Source organism: Sturnira hondurensis, unplaced genomic scaffold, assembly GCF_014824575.4.
Source record: "Sturnira hondurensis isolate 20B ecotype Veracruz unplaced genomic scaffold, ASM1482457v3 Scaffold0006496, whole genome shotgun sequence".
In the NCBI taxonomy this organism is placed as follows: domain Eukaryota; kingdom Metazoa; phylum Chordata; class Mammalia; order Chiroptera; family Phyllostomidae; genus Sturnira; species Sturnira hondurensis.
The window spans coordinates 14,588,744-14,607,181 of NW_028079127.1; the positions used below are offsets into that span (position 1 = coordinate 14,588,744).

The window sequence follows — 18,438 nt, forward strand, 5'->3', positions numbered from 1 at the left end:
GGAGGAGACCAAGTCACACCTTCTCTGTCCCCTTCTAATGCGCACTGGGCTGCTGTGGCTCCAGCAGAATTATTCACCTGCCTAAGGTTTTGGTTGTACAAAGCAGCATGTCTGTCTGTCTTCCAGGGAGCTACTTGTGGCAGCTCACTGCTGCGACCCGCAGCACGTCCCTCCCAGCTCCTGCTGACCCCCGGCACCCTTGGCCCGTGCTGTGCATGGCCCCACAGTGCACCCCTTGGGTCAGGGGCAAGTGGCAGTAGAAATGGCAAAACTCCAGGGGCCCCACTTGGGAGCCCCTCCAGATGAATCACTGCTGCTCCTTGTCTGGGGAGCCACTTCTAGACTAAACTGGACTTTTTGGTTCTAGGACGAGGGCAAAGCTCATAAAACAACCAAACCTGAAAGAGGAACATGACATGACAGTGGCTCCGGCTGCCCCGTCCCTATTTCTGGAGACAAGAAAGGGCACCGGGCAGAGGCTGTTTGTGCCTGAGTCACGGTTGTGGTTCGGAAACACGCTGACTGGCTCCACAGAGAAATTTCAACTGATTTCCTTTCACCCCGACTTCTTCTGAGTCTGTGGAACTTCAGTGACTCTCTCCCTGCTCCGTCCCCTGTCACTAAACCTGTCTCCGGACCACGCACACGTCTGTCTTTATTGATCGTCCGTGACCGATGCCCGGGGACGCCATGTGACGGCTCCGTTGCAGAGGAAATGCCACAGTGGCTGCGGAGAGCGAACACAAAGCCACACGTCCCTCTTGACGAAGACACACCGGGGGATGAGGGGGAGGACAAAGGACCATTTCCTATCTGAATGTACTTAGGTTGCCAATATTCGAGGGGCCTGGCAGCAAGGTTGGTTTTCCGCTGTGCTGTGGGGTAAAGAGATGAAACTGCTACTACACGGCATTACGGCCGGAGGGCGGCCCGGCCGGCTGCGGCAGAGGCCCACAGCATACGGACTGATCTGCTCTGCGTGCACGCCTGCCCTCCTCCGATTTCCCCTGGTGGAGTCGAGACCTCCACGAACAGTCCAGCAGGTGGTTTCTAGACCCTTGGCCTAGTTCTCATGTTGTGTTTAAAAGATGGCCCATTAATAGTAACGATGACAACAACGACTACTGATTGGCCCGCTGGCTGCGAGCTTTCGTGTGTCTTCTTGCTGGACCCTGAGAAACACGTGGTGACTGTTGTTGCCCTGTTGTACAGTGAGGATGCAGCAGGACAGAGGGGCCAAACAACCCCCTGCCCCGAGTGTCCGGCCCCTCCCCGCACTCTCCCCATCGCCGACCCCCCAGGACAGCTCACCTTTCATCCCACAGAACCTCGCTGGTTGTCTGGCCCACAGGACGTGCACAGGCCACACCAGTGACAGGCATTTCGAGCCACTGTTCAGGGGCCTGGCCCCATCAGACTCCAGGCCCAGGCTAGAAGCTTGCTGCCCGACAGTTCATGTGGAAGGCTCCAGGTGACAGTGACCTTGAGCAGTTCAAGGGGCAGGACCCTCCCTAGTCTACCAGCTGCCTCCTGCCAGGGCCCAGAGCCCTGGACCTGCACCTCTGTGAGGACGAAGGCCCCATCCCTCCATCCGGTGGGTTCTGAAAACTGGGCTCTATCCATGACTCCCCGATGCTGCAGGGAACCGTGTGACCACTGCCCCTCTTCTGGGGCAGACACAGATACAGAGGCGCCGATGCTGGCCATGGTTCCACAGCCTGTCCAGTTGATCCAGGGCCAGTGTGGGGACTCTTCATGGGCTTCCATGTCCCCTCGTCATCAGGCACATCACCCTCATCACATGAGGCCAGATGGCGAAGGGGCGCAAGGCAGTGTCCCATAGTGTCCCAGGGAGCAGCGGGGCAGCAGATGTCCTTTCTCTGCTGTAGGCCCTTAAGATGTGGAAGAGACTTGGCTCCTTAACTGAGCCCACACCTCACCTGACCCACCGGGGGGCGCAGCTCTCCAGGCAGACACACACGTGGCTCTGCCGTGCCCGCCGCAGTTCATGCAGACCCAGAGTCACCTGAGGCCTCATCCGTGGCATGAGCCCTGTGTGTGCTCATGGCCCCAAACACCAGCCTGCGTTGGCGCAACTGACCTCAGCACCTTCATAACAGAAAAGCAACTGTAACAGTGGCCCAAGTTGCTTCCCGTCTGTTTCCAAGGCCACAGCCATTGTCTCATGAAGCCAGTAGAGCTTAAGAGCAAGCAAAACACGGCTGGACTCACCCACCTTCGCCAGCAGGTATCACTGGTCATGTCCCGGGTAATGTGACTGATGTTCAGCAAGAAGGAAGCGTGAACAGTGCTGTGAACGCCCCCCACCCCCGGGGCCCCCTGGGCTCTGGGCTCCACCCACAGTCCCAAACTCAGGGCATGTGACACCCTCTGGTCCGAAAGTCTCTCTCATGCGGCCCATTCTACCTGGGAACCGTGGTGCAATGGGATGTTGTAAAAAAACACGTATCATTTCCTGTTTAAAAGCCTACTACGATGTCTAATCGTCTCTTTAAAATGTTCTTGAATGTGCCTCACACTCTGAACTGGCTCTGGAGCGGGTTTAGCGTCGATGTGGAGGGAGCCCCTACCCGAGGGCTGGCACAGGGGGCACCACTCTGGACACGGGCCGAGGGCCGGTGCCACAAAGGGAGGTTTCTGGGTTGTAGAACTCGTGGGGTTCCCTCTGGGACTGAGGGACACCTCCCTACATGCACCCCCACCCCCTGCCATTCTGCCCACCAGCCTGGATGGCGCACGGGAGAAAAACCGAGAGATGTTTAGGAAACATTCCTGTGGGTGCCCCCCAGAGATGCCCCCCCAGGTGACATACAAACCCAGGTCGAAGAGTGAGCTGCAAAGGTCACCTGAGCTGGCCATCCGTCCTGCTGCGTCCTGGGGAGCTCATCGGGGGCAGTGGCCTGGGACAGGACCTCCAGGTACGGCAAGTAGTGCTCAAGGGCCTTGGCCAGCGCGAGGCTACCCTCCGGACGGCGCCTTCTTTCGTCCTCGGTGCTGGGCTTTAAGCTCCTGAAAAGCAAACGAGCACATGAACCAGCCCCACGGGTGCTGGGGGTCGGCCAGCCACCTGGCCTCTGCTGTACACTGCCGATGGACTGCGAGACAGGCACACGGGCAGCCTCACGGCCCTGCCAGGACCAGGCGTGTGGCCGGCAGCTCTCCCTGGCCAGGGTCCGAGTCCCTCATGTAACCCCCATCTCTGTAAGTGGCGGCACCATTCTGTCAACAGGCTGCCAAGCCACAGACCTACGGATTCGCGATGGCCCCACCTGCCCGGTGCCCACTGGCCTCTCCGGGCAAAGGAAACAGACTCGCTGCTAGAGTCACCAGCTGCGAGCTGGTTCCCCCGTCAGCCTCGCCTCAGCTCCAGGGTGCCCCTCCCCGACGCCCCCCCCGACCCCCAGTCTGAGGCCAGTGCCACTTGTTGTGGATCAGGCCCTCCTGGTTGACTTATTTTTTAGCATTCACGACTCGCTGAAACTGCCTTCTCTGTGCAGACGTGTGCTTTTCCTTGCTGGACACCCCTTCACTAGCATGCGGGCTGCCAGAGAGGAGGGGTCCCCGTTTTCTGCATTTCCCCTGTTTGCAGCCCCCACCCCAGGATTTACAACAGAGCCTGACCCACTGTAGATACTTAGAAAGGTGTGTGTTGACTGAGTAAATGAACGTAGCTCATCCAAGAAATTCTGGGTTCGTGTGGAGTTCAAAACACTAGCACTTCCCTCTGGTAACCTGTCAAGTGACACTGTTTCCAGCACTAGGAAAGGTCTCTGGGAAATCTAAAAACTGTCATGGCTGAAAGTGACTTTGGGATAACAGAACTGATTAATGTGGTGAAATGAGAGTGATGTGCAGTGTGGACTTATTTGAAAGAAAAAGTCGTATTTCCGTTTGTAAGGAAATGGAATGTTCACCATGTACGAGAGCGTAGTGGTCTCCGTCCTCTCCAACAGACAGACACTGTGCAGAAGGGAGTGGACGCACTTCGTCCCCTGTCACCTCCCCTGGGCGCTCCACACAGTGGGCATAAAAAGCAGCAGCCGAGTTCAGATATCGAATAATTATGAGTGATTGTCCTGACAGTTACACAGCCAGGTGTGTGGAGGTTTGTGTCCTCAATGTGCTCAGCCTTCGTGTAAGCAAATCCTGGGTTTGAAACTTGTATTTCTGTGTCGCCGCCCAGAAGCGCTCTTGGTGTCGAGCGAGAACGTCCCGACAGCCAGGAGGAGCTCCGCCCTGGGATGTCAGTTTGGGGCTCGGGAGAAGTGGGCGCAGGGGCAGGACCAGGGATCATCTGAGGTTTTCTTCATCTCTCCCCATCCCTTCTCTGTGGGTTGGTACCTGGAAAGAGTTGGCTTTTAAGTAACAATTTGACTTTCACTTTTATTTACAAGAACAGCAAATATGACAACGTTCGGTGATGGTCTCAGAGATGGAAGTCCTTTAGCTGCCCCAGCACAGGGTGGCCTTGGAAGATGTGTGAATGCAGGAACCAGGGTGCCGTCTTCAGGAGCCCGTGGCAGCCTTGGCCCCCTGGGAAGGCGTGGGGGGCTCCCCATCCGTGCCCTCCGTGTCCTGCTGCAGTCTGGGACCTCCGAGCCGCCCCGGGGCTGTGGGGCTGGTGCCCACTCACTGCAGCAGGAGGATGCAGCGTCGGCAGGGTCTGACCAGCAAGAGCCCTGTGGGCACTCAGCTGCGGGAAGGGTCGCCTCTGAAGGTGCACATCTGCCCAAGCTCCTGGGAGGGGTCAGGGACCCTGAGGCCTTGTTACAGCCACATCCAGTCCCTCCACCTCCTCCCGAGGCTGCCCCATCCCCTCATGCCCCATTGCATGTCCTCCTAAGACAATGTGTCCCGCAAACTTCCTGCAGCACGGAAGTCACCATGTCTGTCTTCCAAGAAGCCAGCTGAGACGAAGCTCCCTGGGCACCACTGGCCAGAGTCGGAGCCCTGCCACCTGGGAGTCATCTTTCCAGACGCCCCAAGCAACCCCAGAAGTAGGTACCCTGCCCACTTTACAGTAAGGAGGCTGGGACGTAACACCGTGTTGCCCATGCTGGGCGTCCCTGAAGCTGGACTTGCTTCTGGGCTGGAGTCTGGATTCCTGGGCATGCCACAGCCCGGTCCACACCCACCTGCCCGGAGGGGCGGGGCCCGGGGTCACAGGCCAGGCAGCAGGCACCTGCCGTTCCACCAACCTGCCCCCTGCTCACCGCTGGCCTCTCCAGGTCAGGACCCCGGCCTCCCCATGGCTGCTCTGGAGGCAGCATCTCAGCCCAGCAGTGAGCACAGGGCTTTCTGAGTGGAGATGCTCTTCATTCTCGTGAATGAGGGATTTGGCAGCAGCCACCTGGCGATGCCCGGTGCTTGTACATCTCTGTGTGCCTGTGTGTGCACCTGTGTGCGCATGTGCCTGCATGCATGCATCAGTGTGTGTGTCTAAGTGCATGTGTGTGTTTTGCACGTGCTCAGTGGTGCTGGTAGGGCCAGTGCACTGCCCATCTGCTGATAATCACATGCACGTTCAGTGACCGGGGAACAACGCTCCAAGTATTTTACATGCAAACACAACAGTTAATTGCTCACACGTGGGTCTTCACTGCGCCACTGACACACATTAGGAAACACACATGGGTTTCGGGTGGATGTGTCCTGTCAGATACGGAGAACAGCTCGCAGCCAGCGTTCTCACGCAGAAAGCCTCGTCCCCCAGAACAGGCTGCTGATGTCAGGTGTGTGGTCCGTGTGCTCCCCACGGAGGGGCTCACAACGCACCTTCCCGCTGTGCTTGAGGATCGCACCTGACAGAGCTGCACTGTCTCTACTCCCAACGCCTCTTGCGGCCGCGTTGGCTCGCTCTTGGCGGACACACAACTCACAGCTGCTCAGTCCGGTGCGTCTCGAGCCCTGCCTGTTCTTCCCCTGACCACTTCTAACAGATGAAATTCACATCCTGTGTCATGTAACGGAGGTCAGTGTACTTTTCTGGTACTTTGTCCATTTTCCTCAGTAGTTACTCATCAGTGCGAATGGAAAAACCCCATTACCCTGCCTCTAAGTCGTCTCATTCGGCTTCCTGTGCGCACGTGGCCGCAGGGCCTGCCCAGCACCGTGCTGAGCACCGTCGCAGCCATTAACCCTCGGGGCGGCGTCTGCCCCGTGCTCTAGCCTGAAGCAGGCCACACGTTTGTAAGTGTGCACTCTCTCCTTCACAGAGATGAAGGATGCTCACGCTCAGGTTCCTTTCCACGTGTGTGCACCGGCCTTCAGGCTCCAGAGAACATGAGATGCTTTCCCGGGGTGTCCAGCCTGGAGCCCTTGAGCCACATGTGGCCCAACACAAAATTGTAAATTTACTTAAAACATGATGAGATTTTCTGTGATTACGTGTCACAGTGTATTTAATGTGTGGCCCAAGACGACTCTTCTCCTTCCAGTGTGGCCCAGAGACACCAAAAGTTTGGACCCCCCTGCTACTCTGCCACCCCACTTGCTGGAGAAGAAAAGCCCAGATTGTAAACGAAAATCCTGGCAGAGCAGATGCAGTGAGCCTGTTCTCACCCCCTTTCCTCGGTCCTAGCCTCAGGAGCCAAACATTCGGGCCTTTATTTGTCACACGGTCACCCTGAACCCATGCCTCTGTTCCCCACCCTCTGTGATGTCGCTGGCTCACTGCATCCGGCTGCCTCCTGGTCCTCTCATCCAGATCTCAGGAGCAAAGGGCCCCTTGGCCTATGACCCTCAGTGTCCCCTCAGCTCCCGGCTCTGCTCCCCCCCCGTTCAGCACCCGGCTCGGCGCTTCCCTGGGTTTCCGAGCGGCGCCGCCGCTGGTCTGGCTCCGTGGCCCTGAGCTCCTGCCCTGGGCCTCTGGGGGCCGCCCGGCCCATCCCTGCTCTAGGTGGAGCTCAAGGCTGCTAGACGGTGCTCCACCCTCGGGGGGAACGTTCACGGAGGAGGAGGAAGGGGCTCACACGCCCAAGTGCCATTTAAAGACCAGTGTTAAGAGTTCAGACTCATTCAAGACAGACTGACTCTGGTTTTGGCTTGCTTTCTGAACAGCGAAGGCTCACACACACCCAGACTACAGTGGTCATTGATAATGGAGGTGCACTGGGCACGAGGAACACAGAGTTCCTGCCCTTGGAAGTTCGGTCTGGCTAGCGCGTGAGCTGGCGTGGTGAGCACATATGTAGTGTGTGCCCAGTCCTCGGGTATTTCCACACACCCCATCCTGTAGGACTTGGGAGTGAATGTCCCACTGGCTCAGGTTACTTCTCATTGGACGAAATAAGGCTGTTTTCTGTTACTGAGACTTTTGTAACAAAAGGCTATGGATTTACAATACTGTCTCGGGGAAAAAAGTAAATTTTCCAAACCCAGTCTCTAGGGAAGGTCCTTCTCACTTTTCATGAACAGGGAGAGCACAGCGCAGCGGCTCAGCGCTGAGCAGACAGCCCACAGGGGTTTGTGTCTGGGCTCGGTTTCGACCTCCCTGTGGCTCAATCTCCTCCTCGGCAAGATGGGGTGACACCTCACCAATCACCCCGCAGTGAGCAGTAGGGGTGAAATGAGATGGTGTGGAATAGATATTCGGCCTAGAATAGGCTGCTGTGTTTGGAGAATAGGAAGAGTTTCATGATTAAATTCTGTTCTATGTACTAAAGTGAATATAAGTTCTCACTGGGAAATGAGAATTCCTGACTTCTCTGCTCTCCGCCAAGTTTCTGGAGACACAGGACTCTTCCAAGGGGAGTGGCGGCAGGGTAGGGGAGGACCTGTGGGCTCGGACACAGTGGAGAAAGGAAGCGCCCCTCTTCCTCCTAGACACCTGGCTTTCTGGAACCGTTATTCCAGAATGCGAGTGGGTGCTTTGTACCAGGACCTGGGAACCAAGCTGACTCACCTGGCGGGGTGGGTAGCCCCGGGGCGCCGCAGGTGAGCTCTGGGAAGGCGGGACAGCTCCTGGGCCAGCACATGCTGGGTGTGGTCATCCTGCCAGGTGAAACCTGTGGGAAGGTGGCAAAGACCACATGTCAACTGGGAAGCTGAGCCGAAGCTCTTGCTCAAAGTCACAGCAGCCCCTCCCCCCAGCACAGCTGACCAGCCAGGCTGCTGTCCCTGCACTATACAAATGAGCCCCCTTCTTTCCACAAGGTCCAGCTCTCAGAGAGTCCAGACCGAAGCCATGGGGAAACCAGGCCTAGTGCCCCAGGCAGGACAGAGGTTCTGCCCAACAGGAGACGCAGACCTTTCTCCACAGGGAGTTCTGACCACATGCCCAGATGCCCGCTCACTGCCCCGGGTGATGCATGCTCCCCAGCCCCACCCTGCTCGGAGCCCCACGCCGGGAACGAAATAAGGGGCATTGTTACTGTGAAAGCAATTATCATGGGGCTTAATGTGCTGTGTCTGGGAGCCAATTACATTATATTTATACTCAAATGTTATGACAAAGAGCCTTATTTATAACAAGGGCGAAGTGGTTATGAAGGCGAAATCCGTGTGATTATGCATTAATTACACGCACTGCAGATCACATGATAATTATGCTCGGAATTACCAAATAACTCCCCAGAATAATTATTAAGCAATTTGTACATTTTAGATCTTATGGTAACACTTTAGCACTTCGAACTACCCCATGCAATTATCCATAATTATCTAATCACTAAATATCATGTAATTACAGAGATATATTTTTATGCCCTGTGCAAAAACACATCAAAATCTTCGCACCAGGACGGCTCTGTGCTCGCATGCGTGTGCAAGGAGTTCCCGACTTCTGAGGACCACGCGTTCCGGGCCGGATAGAAACAATGGTTCAGGAGACACAGCTCCTTCAGGAACACACTGGAACACTTGTTTCAAATGCAAATCTAACATTTTTATACAATTTACAAATGGCAAGATTCAAACAGTTGGCACAGTTCTAACCCTCAGAGGGCTCACTGGCATTACCCACCACGGATGCTGTTGGGAAAATTTACTCCATTGGCCGGCCTCCCATGGCAGCCTGTTCTGCGTGCTCTGCTTGGAACCGGATGTTTAGAGAAAAAGCTACTGCAGGGGGCCCGGCCCCACGGTCGCTGTTATCCATACTTCTGGATTAAACATTCGAAATAATGAGCAAGTCTGTCCATTTGCTAGAAGCAACTACAAATCACCTCCCCCCCCCCAAAGTGTCTGTTTTGTGGCCATGGTGGGTCCATGCCAAGGACCATGCTCATCGGAAAGCACAGGGGTGATAGTCCCATAACACCCAGCACTACGCATTTAGGAATAAGCAGTTGTAAATAACCCCCAAATGGTGGCCTGAATGTTACTCTCTATTCGGAAACAGAAAAAAAATCAAGAAGCAAACAAAACTTCCCATGAAAAAATTAAACAACAGAATTTTGATACAGTTGTTTATCTAAAGTGCACAGAGGTCTGAGGCGTGTCAGGAGCCTGGGGCCTGTGAGGAGGTCTCAGTTCTCCCGGAACCCGGCTGGTCTGCGTAGGTGATGAGAGGGCACCGGAACCCTGGCCCAGGCCTCTTGGTTTTCCTGGGAGGGGCAGGGACTGGGCCCTTGGTGTGAACACAGGAAATACAGGGATGCAGGGCTCGGACAGTCCCCATACACCTCTCTCCAAGATATATTGGAGGAGACAAACCCTGGGAAGATGGGACCCACTTCCAATACTTTGGAGAAGACATGTTTTCCTACTCCTCCGCTGAGTACAATAAAGACGCTGGGAAGAATACTAGAGCAGGCTGTGGAGCGGGGAGAAGAGAAGGCAGGGCAGGCAGGACCTTGGACCCACAGAAGGGAATGGGCTGCGTTGCCTGGACTCAGCGCTGAGTCGGGCAGCAACCCTGGAGCAACAGCAGGTACAGGTGCCTCCCCCTCTCCAGTCAGAGGGCCAGGAAGGAGCCACGGAACGCATTTCACATGATGGAGCTCCACTCCCACCAGACACCCTGGAAAAGCACAGACCCTGCCCCACACAGGCCCACAGAGGCCAAGAGGGCATCTGGGCGTCCTTCCTCATAGCGCTGTAAGGGGTCCCTGAGCATTCAGGACCCTGCCAGTGTCCAGACCGCCATCCCTGCTGGGTGGTAGCTGCCCGCCCCCACCACTGAGTTGGTGCAGAGCACACGGGGCCTTGAACCCATGCAGCCCCGGCCCAGCAGGAAGGACAAGAGCCTGTCCCTCCAGGACCAGCATAGGTCTACTGGGGGACCCAGACATCTGCCCACACTGGTCAGGAACAGAGAGGCACCCCCACCCCAGCAGAGGGGTGCCAGGAAAAGCCAGTTAAAACAGAAGGTTTAACTGAGACCCAGAGTCTCATGATATAACACAGAAATGCCCAGGTTTCAACAAAAAATCACTTGTCATCCCTAGACCCCCAAAATTCTCAAACTGAATGAAAAGAGCCAATCAGGAGCCACCAACAGCGGGGTGACAGGGACGTCAGCACCGCCTTACAGACTGTACCGCAGCCTTGACAGAAACCCCTCAGTGAACAAGTACAAACGCGTCTGAAACACACGAAATAGGAAGTCTCGGTAAAGAAATACGTATGCAAAGAACCCAATGCGAGCATTATAACTGAGCACAGAGCAGCTGGGTGGGGCACAGCACGGAGGGTGGAGGGGTGGAGGGAAAGCGCCGTGAGCTGGGACAGACAGCAACAGAAGGCACCCGGTTCCAGCAAAGGGAAAAGGTCGTCTCACAAAAAACCCAAACAAATGGTGGGGCTACCGCCAAAGACCCAGCACTGAAGTCCTCCGAACCCCGGAGGAGAGGAGGGAAAGGGCAGGGGAGAAGAGGTGCTCAAAAAATGTAGAGCTGAACCCTTTTAATTTTGTCAAGAGATCAAAACCTAAAGATTCCTTAAGCTGAGCACCCCAAAGAGGAAAAACCCAAATCTCCCCCCAGACACGTGCTGATTGAACTTCTGAGAAGTAAACACAAAGCATCTGGAAACAGTGGCCCCTCGCATATTTGGGAAGCGAAGCCAGGGACAGAGGGTTGTGTGTCAGAACCACAGCGGCCCCAAGAACGCGCTCGGCAGACACTCCCGGTGCTGAAAGCGAAGTGCCGCCAGCGCAGAATCCTGAAAGCCCACCGACCCAGACACCCCAGGAAAACAGCTTTCAGGGAGGACAGCAAATCAGATAGACTGCCTCAGAGTCAGGGGAAAAACAGGAGCTTTTTTAAACCAGCAGACCTACCCTGAAAGAATCACTAAAGAAACTTCTCCAGACACACAGGCGATGACAAAAGCAGCGTCCGGGGAACGCCAGGAAGGAAGGGGGATCCCGGAAGATACAGGTCGGGGTAAATATAATAAGATTCTTTTCTCCTGAGTTCTCTAAGTTTTGTTGGACAGTTGAAGCAAACGTGATACTACCGTCTGCTGTGCTAATTCCTCAACACACGTCGAGGAAATAGTGAACGGGATTGAGACAAGCAGAGGGGCAGTGTCACAGAGGTAGGCGGTGTCCTCCAGCCGCTCTGACGACGGCAGGTGTGTGTGAGGCAGCAGCGAGGCCAAGCACTAAGCCGGCTCAAGAGAGCCGCTCAAAAACCTGTGTGTCCACCAAAATGGATTGCTAAAATATCAAGTGACCTAAAGGAATGCAGGGAGAAAACAGAAAAGAGTATAATAGAGAACGAAAAATAAAATGTGAAATTTAACCCTTAAGGTAGCAAAAATTACCTTAAATGTAAATGGGCTAAATACACGGAGGAAGACAGAAGGGATGAAAAACGCACAACTCAGCTATCTGCTGCTTATAAAAAGCTCACTTTCCCTCTAAGACCGCAGGCCGGCTGAGAGTAGAAGGGCCGGAAGGACGCATCGTTGAGTGAAACAAAGCAGCGCGGGCTACAGCAACAGCAGGAAGTCGGTCTCCAGAGCAAATGAGACTGCCAGGAAGAGGAGAGACCTGAGGATAAAGGGCCCAGCCACTTTCACAATCTGTGCCCCAAACAGCAGAGCCCCAGGTGAGGGAGGCACGGACCGAGGGAACGCAGAGGGCAAGGGGACAAGCCCACAGTCCTCGTTGGGGACGTCAGCACTGCTGTAACGACTGAACGAGGAAGAGAAAATGCCCAAAATCAGAGAGAGGGCCAGCGGTGCCACCAGCGTCTGCAGCACAGAGTGTCCAGGAAGAGCGGCACGCCCCTCGTCCAGGTCACGGCCCACGGATTGTGGGCAAGGTGGACCACACCCCCAGCCATAAGACAGACACAGCCAGATGAAAAGAACCAAAGTCACCCAGGGGACTTCATCCAATCACAGTGGAGTCAGACTAGACATTAACAGCACAAATACAACAAGAAAACCCCCAAAAGGTTGGAAATTAAGCAACACACTTCGGAATAATCTAGGGGTCAAGAAAATCCAGGGGATAAGACACGCTAAACTGAGTGACAATGAAAACCCAACAGATCAGCCCTGGCCAGCGGGCTCAGTGGGTTGGAGTGCTGTCCCGTGCACCAAAGGGTCGCGGTTTTGATTCCCGGTCAGGGCACAAGCCTGGGTTAAAGGTTTGGTCCACGGCCCGTACACATCCGAGAGGCAGCCAACTGGTTTTCTCTCACATCAATGTTCTTTTCCCTCCCTTTCTCCCTCTCTTCCCCTCTCCCTAAAATCAATAAGCACGTCCTCAGGTGAAAATTAAAGAGAGAGAAAGAGAGAGAGAAGAAAGGAAAAAAAGAAAATGCAAGAGATCTGAATTTACTGGAACAGTTAAAGCTGTTCCAAGTGAAATTTTACTACCAAATGCTTACATCAAGAAACCCCTCAAATCAATCATCCAATTCCCACGTGAAAAAGCTAGAGGGAAAAAGAGCGAACTAAACCCAAAGTAAGTTGAAGGAAGAAAATAATAAAGAGCAGAACTCAATACAATTGAAATCAGAAAAGAATAAAGTCAGTAAAAACAAAGGCTAGTTCTTTGAAAATATTAGTAAAACAGACAAATCCCCAGCAAGACCGACAGTTTTGTAGTAAAACGGGGTAGCAGCACAGACCCCAAAGACCCACGGGGAACAGACACGCACACAGAAACGCGCCACCTCAGGAAAAGGGACCCGCGGCGCCACAGCGCAGACCATGCTGCCCACTCCACGGGAACGAGCTCGTCCCGCAGCGGTAACTACTACGAAAATCAAACCCGTATTTAAAAACCTCCCCGAAAGAAATCTCCAGACCCACACGATTACACTGGAGGACTCCACCAAACATCGAAGGGAGAATTAACAGGAATTCTACACAACATCTCCCAGAAAACAGAAGGAAACATAGTTCCCAGTTAATGTTAAGTAGCTAATATTAACCTGATACCACAAGCAGATAAAGACAGTACCAAAAAAGAAATGTACAGGCCCTTCCTTATGAATACATACATAAAAATCCTTAAGAAAATATTAGCACATAAAATCTAGCAATAAGTGAAAATGATAACATCTTATGGAATGGATGCAGGGATGCAGGGCCAGGTCAGGATTCTAAAATAAATCAGTGTGACCCACTGGACTGAGAGGCTAAAGAAGGAAAGAATCACATGATCACACCACGCAGAAAAAGTATTTGAAAAGAATTCAACATCCGTTCATGACGGAAAGTCCCAGAAGAATGGGAGCTGAGTGGAACTCCATAAGCTCACAGTCAGTGTACGCGCGGGGAGGATCTAGCCGCGTCCCACTCAGGATGCTGATGGGGCTGCCTACCCAGCCAGCGCTGCGGGGGAAGAGGGCTGAGGAAGGAAGGAGTCCGTCCGCACCTGCTTTCAGGGGGCAGAGTGCTCTGCGTGGGGAATCCCAGCGAGTGGACAACAAAACTCCTTCCACTAACAAATCATCCATCTGCGTACTGGCTGTGACCACACTGACCCTGAGATTAAAATAAAATACTGTTCACTCTCACTCGGGAAATTGAATTCCTAGGGGCAAGTCCAACAACACGTGGGCAGGACTCGTAGGCCGAGAGCTACGCGGTGTTGATGAAAGAAGCCAAAGATCTAAGCAAGTGACCGACATAACATGTTCCTAAATCAGAAGTCCCAACATAAGAATGGTGTAAGTTCTCCCCAAATTAAATTAATAGACACATTTAACACAATTCCCACCAAAATCCCAGCAAGACTTTTCACAACCCAGTGGTTGAAAAATTGCCTTTTCGGCAAACAGTGCTGCAGCAATTAAACGTCCATGAGTAAAAGCAGGAGCCTCAGCACAAGTCTCTCAGTCTGCACACACTCAGCCAAAGGGGATCCTGGTGGTAAAGACAAAGTGTGAGACAGTGAAAATTTTTTTAGGGGGAAAACAACAGAAAATTTGGGGGGCCTTGTATAAACCAGAGTATATCCAACTAGAGATGAGCAAAAGACATTTCACCAGAGAGGACACCCAGATGGTCAACGTCACTGGCCACCAGGAGACACCAGGACACACCCATCAGAGGGGCTGGGCTGAGGAGTGGCCACCCCCTGCAGGAGGGTCCGGTGCCACCCGGGAAGGCCGTCGTTTTCCGCATGCAGCAGGCATCGGTAGAAACTTTCTGAGCGTGACAGAAATATCCACTGCGTCTTAGAAAGATGACAAAAATAACCACATGAACACTGTGAAATCAACAGTAGTGCCTTCCCACTGAGCCTTGGCTGTGAGCCAGGCGCCGGTCCGACACTTCCTGTCTCAGCCCTTACGGTCTGCGAGTGAGCGGCTGAAGACGGCAGAGAAGGGAAAGCGGTCACTACACAGACGACGAGGTTGTGAAAGGACTGACCGTGGGGTGGGGTGGGAGGTGACTCGGAAGCGGAACTGACAAGCACTGACGAGCTCTGTTGGGAGAAAAGGAGAAAGAGAAGTTTAAGGCTGAAGATGGGGTGCACTGGCTGCATCCCTGGAAATGGGGAATGGGTCTGATTGACAGGTGTGGAGAGGGTGGCAGGTGAGATAGACAGGTTGCTGAGACAGAAAGCAGAAGGCAGGGGAAGACTTGGCAAAGGGCGTGGGGGCCGCGATGCACAGACCAAGGACGAACGAAACACAGACACAGAAAGTGCCAGAGACAGGGCAAGTAAGAGGCAGGTGTCCAGCTCTTCCTGGGGGTGTCGAAGGTAGGACACGCACTTGGCAGTGGGACCCGGTGACACAGGCAGAGACTCACAGAGCCCTGCTCTCTTCACCATGTGTGCCCGTCGTCAGACTTTACTTGATTGACTGGATCATATTTCACTTTTTAAACTTGTCCCTATCCTTAGTGGCTCCTGGTTTGCAGTTAGAGAAACACTGTTGCGGGGGCAGCCTGTCCGAAGGGACAGCACCACACTGAGGGGCTCCAGGGGAGAGTGCAGCCAGCGACTTGTCACCCTGTGTGGAGGGAGGGTAGAGACGAGACACTGTGAGGAGGGCGGGGTGTGAGAGAGTGGACGGGAGAAAGTCTGGGCGCTGAGGCAGGAAGGACGGAAGAAGGCTCTTGAAGACTCTGCCAGAGTGAGAGTAAGGTCTGGGCAGAGGGGAGCCAGAAACAGAAATAAGACAGGAGGGTGCTGGGGGCCAGGAGGAGAGGACCGCCCAAGGCTGAGGGGTGTCTCAGCCTGACGGTGAGGCTAGATCAGAGGGGTCAATGGGGCCAGGGCTCCCCTTCACACCCAGAGCAGGCAGAGCACCCTCCTAGCCTGGAGCTGATCACTGAGCCCGCCTTCCAGATGCGGGAGCCAGAGCCGGGCACCGGCCTGGGCAGGCTAAGCTGTAAAGTAGGAAGACTTTGCTGCTCCACGTTCCCCAGCCACCACACTCATTTTCGGCTCAGACGTCCCTCTCCAGAGCTCAAGGGCAGACCGCATGATGTCCGCATAACTTCACGCTCTTCCCGGTGGCTGCGGTTTGGTGCCTGGGACCAGGTGACGGCTACACGCCCCACCTCTGGGTGCGGCGGAGATGAGGTGGCAGGTGCTGTCTGCACAAGGAGGGCAGGCCTGGCCCCCCCCATGCCCTCGGGACGGCACCGCATGACTGCTAATCCCTGAGGAGGCATGCCCCAGGCACTGGCATCTGTCACAGTTTGTCCTGGGTGCAGGTAACTGCAGCTCCAGACAGTAAGGGACAGTGGTCCCTGCAGCCCAAACTTCCTTGTTCAAGGTGAGACAAAAAACCACCATCTGCACATTCAGGGCACCAGACGGTACTCAGGTTCACTCGCACATCTGGGGGACTAACGGTTCCCTTCTTAAGGCTGCTTTCCTGTCTCTGATGGATGAGAGGAGGCTGGCTTAGGAAACTCACTTTTCCTCTCCTATGAATAGGTCACAGTAAAATGATTGGGGGGAGGTCACAGGAACATGAAACCAGCATGTCAGTCTCTTAAATCCACAGGAGGAGCGAGGGAGAGAGGGAAAGAACGACATTCAGTGTGATTAAATAACGACCAACTCCGTGTCTCCTTCGTCTCCACTCACCAGATCTCAATATTCAGTAGCATTCCGATTCAGCGGAGAGGCACAATTTTCTAACAGCATAAAGGAAAAGCCATTAAATGTCTGAGATCAAATTCTTATCCACTCAGCTGCTGGTGAACAGGAGCAAGAAATGCCAGCTGTGACTGGCAGAGGTCAGGCAGAGACTGTTGTCTTATTTCGCTCCCGAATCCAGAGACCCGAAAGCAGGCCGGAGCCAGGGGTGGGGTGCAGCCCCCCAGGTGGGCACTTCTGGGCTCCGAGCCCTGAGGAGTGGGGCCTCCCTGTGAGGACCAGCTCGATGGGAGGAGACTGTAGAGATACCCCAGTTGTCGGTCTGACTCTCCCCTATCTACCCCTTTTGGGAACCTTTCCTTTCATAACAGATTTTCTGACAGTCTCATCATCTCATTCAAATCTTTGGCTCCCCTGACAGACTTCAAACTACAGATCATCCCACCCAAACTCGGCCGGGATGATTCCGCTTCCTGACACTCCACTCCCCTGCCTTGGGTGCCCAGGAAGGAGGGAACGTCCTGCCCACCCCCTCACTTCCTTCCTGTGCTTTGTGATTGGTTCTAAAACTAAGATGGGGTGACTCACATTCCTCTAATGAGACGTCAGAGCTTCGTGGTCCCCTGCCAAATGCTAAGAAAATATCTGGGGACGTGATCTTCTACAGTCAAGGGAACGATACACAGGGCTTCATGGTTCCTAAAAATGCATGACTGCTGGAGAGGCTCTGTTGCTGCAATCGGAACGCTGAAGTCGGAACTTTCCTCCCAGACCTGGACACAGGTGTGGTCTCAACCGGGAGACCTGTTTCCACTCAACTGGCTTTGCTTTTGTTGCCAGAGCGCCTTTGCTTGCTTTGGTTACTGTTTGTTTCCAATCTTTTTTCTCCTTTATTCTTTGATTTTACAGAAAAACAGAAATATCAGTTTGTTGTCTGGCTTGTTTATGGATTCATTGGTTGCCCCTTGTGAGTGCCCTGACTGGGGATTAAACCCACAACCTTGACGTCTCGGGATGATGCTCTAACCAACTGAGCTATCCACCAATCCTGGTGGAGTCTGTTTGGCCCAAATTGCACCCCAGTGGCTTCTGACCAGCCCACAGAACCCCCGGCATGTGACATCCGTCTGGCGAGGGCCAGGGCTGCACAGTCCCCACCCAGTTTCCCATCTTCTCTCCTCTGCCTACTGTTGCCTCCATCCCCCGCCCCACCTCTCAGCTCAGAGCCACCCGCTCAGAGGGAGCAGAACTCAGACAGAGGGCAGCCAGTAGAGAGCCGGGAGGTGAGAGTCATGTAGAGATTAAAGACCAAAGGGAGGGAGGAAACCCAGCGGTGCCACCCCTTCTGGAGAGTGAAGCCTGGGACCGGGAAGTCGGTGCCGGAAACTTCTAGCCTTAAAGCACGGATGTCCTCACTCAGGCCTCGGCCTCTGATTGGCACAGAGCATCAAGAATGAGTGAAGAGAGAGCAAAAAACGTTTCCTTTCTCAAAACTGATCTGAATTGAGCATAGCGCGTCGACCCCACGCGCACAGGCTGTGTCTCGGGGGCAAGGGCTCGCTGTGAGCCCGGCCTCTGGACCTCGTGGTGTAAGAAGTCCCGGTCACAGCAGTGAGAGGAGAAGGCCTGCACTCGCTCGGCTTCGGGCGAGGAGACGCGTGGTCCAGAGGCGGTGCCTTGTGTTTCCTGGGCTGTTCTGTGGGCCCAGATGGTTTAGGCACATTCCGCCCTGGGGGGCCAATTCGGGGCACGGGGACGCCCCTCCACCAAAGTAGTGTCTCTACCCCTGAGGAGCGGCAGCCAGCTGACTCCAGGACTAGGTGCCCGTGAGCCCTGAGCCCCCTGGGAATGGCCTCCACTCTGGGCTGAGCATGACGAGACCACGATCATGAGCACCTCAGAGGTACTTCAAGCCAGAAACAGCAAAGAAACAGTGGCAACGTTAAGGC

At 54.4% G+C, this 18,438-nt stretch overlaps 1 protein-coding gene across 1 annotated transcript in view; it reads right to left on the bottom strand.

Moving 5' to 3' along the window:
• The window catches only part of PTPRN2 (protein tyrosine phosphatase receptor type N2), a 385,188-nt gene that overhangs the window by 222,722 nt on the left and 144,028 nt on the right, over positions 1-18,438 (bottom strand). Inside the window, exons 4-5 of the mRNA XM_037049518.1 lie at positions 7,925-8,027; positions 2,868-3,030 (exon numbers count right to left, since the gene is read on the bottom strand). Of these exons, the coding sequence (XP_036905413.1) occupies positions 2,868-3,030; positions 7,925-8,027 (266 nt within the window). The remainder of the gene's footprint in view (positions 1-2,867; positions 3,031-7,924; positions 8,028-18,438) is intronic.